Source organism: Leishmania major, chromosome 18 (genome assembly GCF_000002725.2).
Source record: "Leishmania major strain Friedlin complete genome, chromosome 18".
NCBI classification, from domain to species: domain Eukaryota; phylum Euglenozoa; class Kinetoplastea; order Trypanosomatida; family Trypanosomatidae; genus Leishmania; species Leishmania major.
In genome coordinates this window covers 618,975-631,238 of record NC_007259.2, presented here as the reverse complement: position 1 = coordinate 631,238, position 12,264 = coordinate 618,975, and the positions used below count along the sequence as shown (strand labels likewise).

At 60.6% G+C, this 12,264-nt stretch overlaps 3 protein-coding genes across 3 annotated transcripts; all 3 read right to left on the bottom strand.

The window, feature by feature from the left end:
• Positions 1-2,445: 2,445 nt before the first annotated feature.
• Positions 2,446-5,118, bottom strand: PUF2 (putative pumilio protein 2; the record flags this gene model as incomplete). Its single annotated transcript, XM_001682499.1, has 1 exon — positions 2,446-5,118. One exon carries the CDS (start codon positions 5,116-5,118, stop codon positions 2,446-2,448), a length of 2,673 nt encoding a protein of 890 aa, XP_001682551.1.
• A 2,046-nt stretch (positions 5,119-7,164) lies between these two features.
• Positions 7,165-10,275, bottom strand: LMJF_18_1410 (conserved hypothetical protein; the record flags this gene model as incomplete). The annotated part of the gene is made up of 1 exon (XM_001682498.1): positions 7,165-10,275. The coding sequence occupies one exon, from the start codon at positions 10,273-10,275 to the stop codon at positions 7,165-7,167; it is 3,111 nt and encodes a 1,036-aa protein (XP_001682550.1).
• Positions 10,276-11,461: 1,186 nt separating this feature from the next.
• LMJF_18_1400 (putative 60S ribosomal protein L34) lies at positions 11,462-11,968 on the bottom strand (the record flags this gene model as incomplete). Its single annotated transcript, XM_001682497.1, has 1 exon — positions 11,462-11,968. The coding sequence occupies one exon, from the start codon at positions 11,966-11,968 to the stop codon at positions 11,462-11,464; it is 507 nt and encodes a 168-aa protein (XP_001682549.1).
• Positions 11,969-12,264: the final 296 nt, after the last annotated feature.

The following is a 12,264-nucleotide window of genomic DNA, read 5'->3' as shown; positions in this document are numbered from 1 at the left end:
ACAGCAAACAAAAGGAAGACAGGGGAAGGGGAGTCTAAGGGAGAGTGAGAATGTATCTTGTACGGACGAATGGAGAAGAGAGTAGGACGTGATAAGTAGAGGAGAGAAAGGGAAGGAGATAACAGTGAGCTATATAGACACATCTATATATATATATATATATCGATGTGTGTGTCTGTGTGACTGCCCCTTCGTTCCTTTCGCCCTTCGCGGTTGGATGTACGCGCGGCACCGTTCTTACACCAGCCTCCTTCCCCTCTTTCGCTCCGTCGTCGTGTCGATATCACTCGTTTGCGTTTTCGTTCGCCTTTCCTTCGCTGCGTTTACTCTCCTTTCTCGTTCCTTGCCGGCGCGCATCCCTCGCCACCACCGCCCCCTCTGAGCTCACGATCCGTTCTTTGGGAGGTCGCATCAGTTCAGTACGTGCACATGCTTGCATTCTTTTATCGCGTGTAAGCGTCTCTCTTCTCCGCTGCTCAGTTACGTGACTTGTCGCCAGACATGCCGTCTTCTATTTCTCGCACGTGCTTCGTACTGTTGCCGAACCTGTGAGTCAGCGGGGCGGTGGGAAGAGAAATCTCTCGACTTGTTCGACTACTTGGTTTAACTTCTTTTTTCTTGCAGCTGCATTGATCTCGCTTTGGGGGGGGGAGTGTCCCCCTTTCCTTTCCTTTCCCATCTCGTCCTCTTGATCTCTGCGCATCTAGGGGCATGCGTATGTGTGCTTGTGTGTGTGTGTGTGTGTGTGCCCACCTCCTCCACCTCTTGTGGTGGCACAAGACGCGTGCGCTGGCATGTCGCGTTGCGCGCTTCCTCCCCTCCCTTCTCCACTGAGAAAGAGCGCGCCGCCGCAGTAAAGCAACGTGCCTGTCTTCCCCAGTGCGGGCGGAGGACTCATCTATACAGCAGACTTCAGGAGGGGGCGGAGGCACACACACACACACACACACACACTGACACACTGGATGACAGGCAACAGGAGGCGGATCGACAGCAGAAGCCAACCGAGAAGAAGAAGAGAGAACCAGACATCAGAAGAGGGCCGCACGAATACCAAACAACAAAAAGAACGGCACTGTGGGATCTGAAAGAAGAGCAGAAAGTATAGCAGGCGACGGAGCGTAGTGAGGGGCGGCAGGAGACGTGTCCATCATGTATGTGGGCGTTGCGTGCGACAGCCTCTGTGGATATCCGCCTATTCACAGGTGACCCCACTTCCTACTTCGCATCCGTCAACGCAGACCCGCAAAGGCGATACAACGGTAAAAGAACGACTTCTCACAAAATGCCAGCGAAACGAGAAAAGGAAGGTGAACGAGTCCCGGAACAGGTATGCGAAGTGGAAACGAGATGAGCAGAGACTCCACATGAGCACGCAGACACAAGAACAAGTCTCTTGCACAGAAAGCAAGAGAAGGGCAAGACGAGGGCACTGCACACGACACGCTTCACGAAGGCAGCTTCCTCAACGCGTAGCTGAGTGTGGTGAAGCACGCCGCTGCGACGAGCACAAGGACCATTTCCTCGCCATACAAAAAACAGACCGCAGTATCCTCCTCCCCCTCACCCCCCTTTCGCCTTCCCATACTGAAATCCTCTTGAACGTATCTCACCGCGGGTTCTTATGCAACGGCTCCGACACACACACACACACAGAGACGCAAGCACAAGCGCCCCACATCTCTATGCCCCGCCGGCTCAACGGGCCCGCAGCTGGTGCACCTCGACACTTTGTTGTCTTCCGCTCCCTTCCCGTCTTTTCCTGCGCATCTCACGACTTCTCGTCTCCCCACGCGGGTGGTGGCACAGGGACGGAAGTCCGACGAGAAAGAGATCCGCCTCCCTGCGGCATCCCTCCTCCTCCTCTCTCTCGTCATCCAAGCCACCCACCCGTTCGCCCCCGCAGCCCGCACGCACACTGTGTACCCCCGTGCATGGCGTCCTGTCCTCCACAAGCTCAACGATGCCTTGATCCATCCTGACAGGGCCGCGTTTTCCCCACTGCAGAGAGGTCGAGCGCTCGCACGCGAGATGGAAATGACGGTTTGCGGCCTTCGCGCTCGTAAAGTTCGCCTCGGCACCTTTCCCAACCCTTCCCTGCCGCCGTTGCTGCAGTGGAGCGGGCAGGCCTTTCCCCCCGCCCCCCCTGCCCTCAGCGCCTGCGTTCGGAGAGAGTGTGCGCACGACAGTCGAGGCGTGGATGTCTGCGCTCGAGGGACAAGAGGAAGAGGCCTGGCCGAGAAAGGGAGCGGCCTGTAAAGCGACGCCGCCCCAATCGTGCACTCGCGTGTACCTGGCCAGGCATGCGTTTGTGTCTGTGTGCCTGTCCGTAACGTCGTGGTTATCTCGCGCGGAACGTATCCTCACCGAGGCCCTGTTAACCGAGGCAGAGAGCACAAGAATGCAGGAACAAGACCAGAAAGAGAGAGACCGCCAGCAGCCGTCCTAGTAGCCCATCTCCTGTTGCGGGGTGCGCTGGTTGCCGTAGCCGGCTTGCTGCTGGTTGCTGGTGGTGCTGTTGGTGAGAAGGGCACAAGCCTTGTCACTGCTTGTCGCGTTAGCGTGGCTGGCGCTGCTCGCGCCAGCGCCAGTTTTTCCCTTCCCTGAGCAGCCACCCTTGCCTCTCGCAAGGGTGGCGTCGGCGAGGTCACTGTTCGCCTGAAACGTCTGCTGCTGCTGCTGCTGCTGCTGAGACGCAGGGAAAAGGGTGCTGTTCGGCGACGGCTGCTGCTGGTGCGCCTGGCCTGCGCCGTTGTAGCCGCCGTTCACGTACACCTGCGGAGACTGTGCACCGCCACGGCGAGTAGGCTGCTGTTGCTGCTGAGACGGCGGCTGCAGTGGTTGGGACGTCGGCGTCGACTGCTGCATCGAGGTACCATACCGGAGAGAATAGTTGCCTGCCTGCTGCTGAGACGGCATCGGCGCCGAGAAGGTCGCGGCACCAGCGAATGCGCCAAAGCCGCTAGGCGCTATCTGCGGAATGTACGCCTGCTGCGGCTGATACAGCTGCGGAGCGGCGGCTGCGGCGGGGTAAATGTACGCCGGCTGCGGCGCCTGGGGCTGTTGTTGCTGCAGTTGAGGAATGCCGTAGGGGGTTCCATACGGATACTGCTGCGGCATGGGCATGTACCCGGTCATGATCGGCTGCTGCAGCTGCAGCTGCGGCTGTAAGACTAGCATGCTGTTTGGATTGCCGCCACCGTTGCTTCGCATGGCGTTGTTTTTGCCGTCGCTGTGCTGGTTGTTACTGTTGTTGCTGCTGTTGTTGTTGTTGTTACCGCCACGCCCGCCACGACCTGCACGACCGCCGCTGCCGTTGTTGTTGCCGCCGCTGCTGCTGCCCACACCACCGCCTGGACGGTTGTCGCGGCCATTGCCATTTCGGTTGGCGTATGATGTAGAGCCACCGCCGTTGTGGCGGTTGTCGCTGCCGTTGGTGCCGTTAGCGGTGTTTCGGTGGCCGCCGCTGCGGTGGCCGCTGTTGTTCGCGTTCCCGCCGTACTCGGGGCCGCTAACATCGATGCCTTGACTGAGGAGGAAGGTGTTCGTTAGAATGTTGTTCGACACCATCTTGCGCAGCAAGTGGCGGCCGTAGACGGACTGATTGATGGTGCCGATGTGGGGCTGCACAAGCTCGCTGATAACCTCGCGCTGCGTGGGCGAGACGGCCTCAAAGAAGCGCTGCACAACGTAGTTTGCGTAGGTGTCCTGCATCATGTTCACTAGGTAGTTGCCGCCCTGAAAGTCGCTCAGGGGCTTCTTCAGCTCTTTGATGATGGCGTCACGTTCCTCCTCGGTCGCCGTCGTCACAATGCGCTCGGCGACGTTGCTGGCGAACTTGCTGCACGACAGCGCATATAGCTGCGGCGTCAGCTGCACCACAAAGCGGTGGCGCAGATCCTCGGGCGCATTGAGCATGGCGTGCTGCACGACATAGTTACCGTATTGGTGCACCGTGAACTCGTTCACACGGCTCAGCACGGCCTCCATGAGCGGACGAATCTGCACCCCCGCCACGTCGTGGCACTTCTCGAAGGTGCGCTGCAGCACGCGACAGCCGTAGGCGTGGCAGGCCAGGTCACCCAGGGACGGAATGAAGGCGTCCACCACAAACTGCGCGCCCGAAGGGCATACCTCGACGACCTTCTGCACCACGTGGTTCGCGTTTTGATCAAAGACGAAGTCCACAATCTTCCCATCTAGCTCACGGATGATGGCGTTGCGGTCGGCAGCGCGCATGTTCTCGACCGCCTTCTGCATCACACGGCAGCCGTACGTTTGCACAGAGTACTCGAGTAGGTGGCCACGAACCTTCGCCGTCAGACGGTCCAGCATCTTCGCCTCCTTGATCTCCTGAAGCGCGTTGGCGTCGTTCTCCGCCTTGGGCACCACGTCGAACATTTTCTGCAACACGTAGTTGCCGAACACATCGGTCGCCAGCTCGCCAAACTCTTCAATAACCTCGTTAAAGATGGAGACGATGTTCTCCGGCTTCTCTAGCAGACGCTGCACGAGACGGCTTCCATCCTGGTCCCGGCTGAAGGTGCAAACGTGGCTCTTGATCTGCGCGTAATCCCAGTCAGGGCGGAAGGTGTCAACATACAGCTTTACGAGCGCCTGTGAAGAGAGGTGCTCGGTCGCCTCCGGAGCGGCATCGGCAGTGGCAGCGGCAGCAGTATTACAGTCGTTTTCTCCGTTCTCAATGCGGTCGCCAACAGCACCATTCGTGGAGGGGACAGACTGCTTGTCGCCGCTCGACACCGCGAACGCGCCGGGTGCGCGGGCCTCACGCACGAGGTGGTGACGGCGGCGCGTCAACGGCGGCAGCATGCGGGGGTCACGTGGGTTCTTGGAGTAGTACAATTGGTGGTAATCCTCTGTGTAGCGGTACTCCTCGTCTGGGTTCACCTCCTCGAAACCTCCGACACAGAGAGAGCCCCCGGTACCCATGATGGTCAACACCATCGGTGCCGTTTCGGCACGGCGAACCGCGCGGGGGTCTGACACCAGTAGGTCATCGGCATTCGAGGTGAACATGTCATCGCCACCCGTGGAGCCCCAGTCGATGTCCTCCACGCGAAGATGCGCGCCGGACGCGGCAGTCCAGTTAGAAGCCATGGCTTGTTTTTTCTTCTTAGTTTCCAACCGGTTGGTGGTCTCACGGAGGGGTGCGCAGGCGAGGGGACGAGGTAGCCCAGGAGCGAAAATGCGTGTGTGCGTAGGTCGTGCCTGAGACGGTCTTCCCACGCCTGTGGCTTGCACTCTTGTCGTACTCAGGAGGGTGCGCGCACTTATGTTTTTATACGCCCGAGCGCGCGTAAAGGCGTGCCTCCGCGGTGAGCCCTCAAGTATCAACACAAGCACGCACGAGAACAGATGCGTGCGCTTCAACAAGCAACAGGCGAAAAGTAAATAAGCCGGGGGAACGAAGTGTGCAGGCGGGAGCGTGTGTGTGTGTGTGTGTGTGTGTGTGCCTGTGTGTGTGTGCCTGTGTGTGTGTGCCTGTGTGTGTGTGCCTGTGTGTGTGTGCCTGTGTGTGTGTGTGTGTGTGTGTGTGTTGGGGGAGATGAGGGTGCTCTTGCCGTTGGTCTCCTTCACGGGCTTAGCAGTGGCAGCGATGACGCGGACAGCGACGGTGAAGTGGTGCTGCTGCACAACGACAGACAGAGAGCGACAATACCTGGTCGTCTGGGGAAGAAGAGGAGAGGACAGGGTGCGGGGGTTACGTGATAAGCCGCTAAAGTAACTTGAGAGGGGCAATTATAGCGTTGATGGTGTGCGGTGACACTAGTCGCCACCCGAAGACGTGCATACATGTGTGCGTATGCGTTACCGTGCACACGGGTCGCGCCCGGGCAGAGCGAAGCGAAAAGAAGGGTGAAGATGAAGAGGAGGTAAGACGACGTTGTAGCGCACGAGCCGCTGCGCCTGCACCGGGCGTCGCGGCGGGGTTTCATGCGACATGCGCGCCTCTTCCACTGCAAGGAGAGCGCGCGCACATCTCACAGACGCCGGTGATAAAGCGCGTTGCGTCATAAAGGTGAAAGCACAAGAAGCAAGAGGGAGGGCGAGATTGCCGCAACAACAGCAACCGTCGCAGCAACCTTCTTCCCACCCTCTCCCCTTGAACACGTGCAAAGAGTAATTAAAGGGGCGGGCGCACTTTCCGTTTCTCTTGTCCAACTTTGCCACTGCCGCTCACGGTTGCCTCAGCATTACGTATCAGCACACCGAAGATTTCTGCGCCACCTGCTGCAACTTTGAACCTGTCTTCACGTTCTTCTTGTACGTACGCAAGATTTGGCCCTCATGGCGCGTTCATGGAAGCGACGAAGCCTACACAGACCCAGGGGCCGAAGGATCGAGAGGGCGAGCGCGCGCCTGCACAGCGCACGTGGTGACGCCGTAAAATAACTCACGCAGGAAAAGGCTGTAGCGCTTGTCGCCGCTCCACACGCAAACAGACAAAACAAAGAGAAACGATCGAGAAAAGGAAGACAGAGAGATGAAGCACACCACCGCAGTTGGGAAACGAAGACACATACATACATGGAAAATAAAGAACAGCGAGGTCGATGTCAACCTCCGCCCCCACCCCCTCCGCCTCCCCTTCGTTCCAGGGAGAAGAAAAAACCAGGGCAGGCACAAGACCAACAACCGAAGCCGCACCATCATCACCACAAGAGCGAACGCCAATAAAAAAAAAATGACTCGAGCGCGCACGTAAACACGCGTGGCAGAAATAGATAGAAGGAGGCACGCACGTTAGAAAGGAAAAAGGAAAGAGCACGCAAACACCATACATACTCACGACCACGTCTTTGCATGCATGCATGTGTGTGTGTGGGTGGGTGGGTGTGGGTGGGTGGGTGTGGGTGCGTGTGTGGGGGGAGGGATGAACGCACGAGTCTAGGAGATCTAAGCAAAATCAGTCCATCTACAGAAAATAATAAATATAGGTAAAATGGAAACAGGCGAGGTAAACACTACCAAAAACGAAAATGCAAAGTCCGCCGCCATGGCGATCACTCCCTTTTGTGGTGGCCTGCCATCTGCTGTCCTCAAAGAGCGCCTGTGTCACGAAACGCGGGAAACGCAAGGAACGCGAACACGTGGGGTTGCTTTCTCCAATGCACCAGCACGTCCGCAGCGCGATGGTGCGCCTCAGCAAACGGGGTTGCAAGATGTGTTGCTGCGCGCAAACGCACGTGCCGCAGGTGCGGTGGTGCGCTCCCGCTCACACTCCGCCATCTCCTCCGCACGGAGACAGCCGTCGCGCGCCACCCGCGCGGTTGCGGGGCAACGCACAAGGCGTCCGCGCGGGCTAGCCGCCGGTGCGCTGAACTGACGGCGGCGTGCCGACCGGCGATGCTCCTGGGAAGAGCGACAGCCCCGTGGGAAAGCCGTCACCGTCGGCGGCGAGGTCGCCTGAAGGACCACCTCGCTCGAGTAGACGTCGTAGTAGTTGGAAGTCAGTCGCTCAAAGACGTCGCAGTGCGCCGGCGGCATCAGACCAGCACAGACCGGCGCCGCAGCTCCAGGCACCTGACAAGTACGCTCAGCGGCGCTACCACGCGCGGAGACCATAGCGGCAGCGGGCTCTCCCACAAGCCGACGTGGACGCTGCTGGACGCGGAAGCGCGCGCTGCGTGGTGTGCGGATGGTCGAGGGGCAAGGCGCCTGCGCACTCGGCTGAGCTGTCTCCACCTCGACCACCTCAACCCCACCACCTTTCATCATACTGTAGTATCGCTCAGTCCGCGCCACTGGCGCGGCAGACCGCACCGTTTGGCTAGCGGAGGCGGTACGATGGGGCTTGCTTGGTGGGCCGCTGGTCACAGCCGCAAGCATCTGAGTAGGATACTGCGAGGCTTGGCGCTGCAACATAATCGTCTCCCCGCTGTGCCCGTGGAAGTCGTACTTGATGGGCACGTCCTCGCGGCAAAGTCGCTGGTACCCTGCCAAACGCGGGCTTGCCACGACCGGCGCCACCACTAGAGAGGCAGCTAGCGCCGTCGCCGTTTTCCTGGTCTCGATCGCCCTCTTCCAGGTCGACGCTCCAGTCAGCGCCTTGGCCCACTTCGTTTCCTGTTTCCGTTTCTTCTGCTTGTTGTCCTTCGACGACGGCAGCGCCGCAGCCCGCGATCGCACTGACGTCGCATCTGCACCCCCCGCAAGATGCACAGCTGGAGAGCACAAGCGGCGCAGGGGAACCGATCCTGCCGCGTGTGCCGCGGCGGTGGTGGTGGGCATGGAGGTGGGCAACGCTGAAGCTGGTGTCAACGACGCGGTGCGAGCAAAGTGGTAGTGAAGCGTGTCTGGGGGCTCCAGCGCAGAGTCGCTAACACCACACACCGCTGCAAACGGTCGCGCTGTCAAGGCGGCCGTGGCGACACTGCGAGCAGCCCTCTGCCGCCGGAGCTGATTCGGATGCGTTATGTACATGCCCGTCGTCTCATCCCAAGCAGCACCGCGCTTGATCGGGGAGGCGCCGCCGAGCTTCGACGGGGGAGGCGGCGGTGACAGCTGGGGTGTACCACTGTCTGGGTTCTGGACGTTGCAGGGCGAGTGGCCGTCGCTACCCTCCGCTTCACGCTTTCGGTCTGTCAAGGGCACGCGCGGCGTGCGCGGCGGCTGCTGAGCCTTGCCCGCTCCGCCACTGTTGCTGGCCGCGGTTGCCGTATCGCCGAACCTACTACCGTGCGTTCTGTTAGGCTGGTCGTGTGACGCCTCGGCGGGCAGGCGAGGAGAGCAAAGGCCGGAGGCAGGGGTGACGTCGGTTGCTTCCTTCGGTGCCGGGAGATGGTCCTTCCAGGGAGACGCTGGCACTGCCGCCGCAGGTTTCGTCGCCATCGCCGCCGGAACCGTCGGCAGTTGCGGCGCAGGTGCCGCTGCGACTAGTGCAGCCCAGTCCGTGCCGCACACACTCACAGCGCCACTGCCAGCCAGCGACGGCGGCGTGCAAGAGGGAGAGGGGTTGCTGTGATTGCGCGGCAGCTCCCTGTAGGCGACATCAACGCCCCCTTGAGGGTGGCCGAGGGTCGAGGTGCGATCGCGCCGGTGCGTGCCCCGCACGGCCGTCGGCTTGGAGTCCACGAAACCGACGTAGCACTGCTGCCGCGGATGCGGGACCGGTGCAGTGTGCATAGCTGTGGGATTCGCGTAGTACCCCATGGGCTTGGCAGCCACCGTCTTTCGCGGCCCCTCGTCGTCGCCAGCGTCCTCATGGACGGTGGAAGGCAGCGACGGAGGTGCGACCGGCGTAGAAACTGGAGCAGCAGCGGTCACCGTGGTGCTCGGCTTCGGTGCCGCCGGTGACAGATGCTGGCAACCTGGAGGCGGTACGACGGAGGGAGAAACAGCTCGAGGCTGCGCCGTGACGGTGACAGTGGTGGTGTTGGTCATCGTAGGGCTCACCGAGGACCGACGCTCGCTGTGCACGACACCAGCACTGGGAAAGCTTGCGGAGCTGTTGCTGTTACTGCCGTGCGGCTTCAGAACAGCATCCAGCGCTAAGAGCGGCACAGCGGGTACAACGGCAGCCGCGCCGGCGTTGGCACGGGAATCACGAGAGCGCGGCGTCACGGTGGGCGGCATGACCGCCTCCGCCCCCTCCTTCGCCGGGGTCTTGGCCAGTCGGAGCTCAGCGGCGTCATCGCTGTCCTCGCTCGACATGGAGGAGACGGTGACGAGGGTGCACACTGACTCGCCGCTCCGCGCCACACGCGTGCGATGCAAGCAGCTCCCGGCCTTTGCCACCGGCGATAGCGCGGTGCTGCCGCTGGCGGGCACGACGGCGCGTCCGGTGCCGGTAGGCTTGCGCACCTCGTCTCTGAAAGCGACATTGCCGGTCGGTGCCGACGCAGCAAGAGGCCTATTCGCACCGGAAGCAGCGGCAGCGCTAGGCTTCGCTCCTGCGTTTGCCGCAGTCAGCGTGTTGGTCGACAGCGACTTGAGAGCCTTGGAAGCAGCCAAAACCGGCGCCGCAGCAGAGGCGGTGGTGGTGGTGCCGCCGGAGCGCGAGGCCCTGGCGCTGATGCCGCCGTGAGAGCGGGGTGAAGCTCCACTGCTGGCCAAGACATACTCCACGCCGGCTGCGGCGTCGTTCATTTCAAAGAAAAGGCGCAACGCTTCGCATCGCACATTCGGTGTGGCGTGCGCGAGGACGAGGCGCTCCTCCTTCGTCAGCTTACGGTCTGTGTAGCGTTGCAGCAGTGTCTGCATGGACGCCGGCAGCGTGACGCTGCTGGAGTCAGTGGACCTCCTGCATGACATGATGAGGGTCGCAGGTGAGGAGGTGACGAAGAGATGAGCAGCGTGCCGCGGCGTCTGCCGGTCAGTCGCGAAGGCTTCTATGCAGATTGAGAGATCGATAGGGAGGAGGGCCGCACCAACAAAGTAAATGGAGAGCGATGATCGAGTGACGATAAGAACAAAATGAGAGAGAGAGAGACAAGGGGAAAGGGTTGGGAGGAGAGAAGGATCACGATGGAGCACATATGGCCAACACACCGAGGGAGAGGCTGGGCGAGATCCAACGCAAGGGTGTGCGAGTGTGTACAGACGAAGAAGAGTCGGGGCTCACAAGCTGTCCGCTGAAAGAAACGGCCAGTACGGAATGATGATGAGAGGGAGAGGCAGGAGGGGGAAATCGTTGTGCCTGCTAAGCACGCAGAGTGAACGCGTCAGCTGAGGTGGAGGGGAGGGGGAAGTGGAGTGCACGTGGGTGCGCGTGAAAAGGGGGGAAAGGACGCAAAGGAGACGGCGGCAGAGCGCGATGTGTGAACTCAGCGTAACGGTGGGGAAGTGCCCAGGCAAGAGGATTAGACAGGGAGGGAAGAGTGGAAAGGGAGGGAGTGGAGAATATCGCCGAAGTACGCCAATGGCTCGCGTTGGCGCCCCTCACAGAGGGCCTGGCGCTATGAAAAGGCAAAGGCGGATGAGCGACGATGACATGTCTCACCCTCTCCTTCAGTGAGGGCCACGGCGCGAAGCGATCGCGGGTGGTATACGAGGGGGGAGGGGAAGACACAGCCCGCGTATCCTCTGCCCTGATCCACCACCCGCCCCCTTCCCCAAACCTTCGCGCACGCCAGCGAAGGCACGAACCACCCCCACGCGATCGGTGCACACGTGCCGCTCTTTGCCCTTGTGAGCATGTGTGTGTGTGTGTGTGTGTGTGTGTTTGCGAAATGAATCGAAAGACAAGAAACGAGGAAATAAAGAGGAGGAACACAAGGAAGCGCACGAGAGAGACACACTGGTGAAAGAGAGGGTGGAAGAGGGAAGGAAGGGAAGGGGGGGAGGCGGAAGGTGGGGGAGGGGACAGCACCAGCTGCCTCGCCCACGTCCGTACTGCCGAAACCCTCTCACTCGGATGCCCTTCCTCCCCTCTCTCACTCCCCTTCCCCCGACAACCCCGATGTGTGCCCTTGGATGTGTTTGTTTCTTGACGGGCCGCTCACTTCTTCACCAGCTTAGAGCCGACCGGCTGGCGCGTCGTGGTGGCCTTCTTCGCCGGCACCTTCTTCTTGGAAACCGTCTTGGTGGAAATCTTCTTGGCGATGGCCTCCTTCTTCGACTGCTTGCTCTTCTTCTTATTCGCGGTACGCTTATGCGAGAGCTTCATCTTGCTGTGCTCCTTGAGCGCCTGCTTCACGATGCGCTGCTCCTCCACGAGGAAGGCGCGCACGACGCGGTCGCGGACCTGATCGTGGCTCAGCACACCACCGTACGCGCGGGACACGCTCTTCTCGTGGCGGGAGGCGAGGCGGGCGTCGATGTGGCGCAGCGCCTTGGTGCCGCCAAGGCGCTTGTGGCCCAGCACCCACGGGGTGTGGATACCCTGCGAGCGCTTCGCGCGCTTCTGCATCACAAGCTTGTTGCCCGGGGTGCGGACCATCTTCATGCGGTTGCCACGAGTGGCATAGTGCATGCGACGGCGGTACTGAACGCGAGGGCAGGACATCTTCTACGTGTGTGTGTGTGTGTGAAGAAGGACCAGCAAGAAGATCAGGTTATCCCTGTTCTCGAAGCGCTTCTGCTCAGTTGGATATGGGCATACGCGTGCATCGTGCGTACGGAGTCGACGGGGAGAGAGTGCGAGGGAGAAGTTCTGGATAGAAAGGAAGACATCGTGGTCTCTATAGGAGATGTGCACCGTGATGACAGACACGCACGCGCACATGCTCATCTCTGCTCAGCTCATACACAGAGAGTGACCAACAGACTGAGAGACACAAAATGAAAGCACGTGTTCCTGGC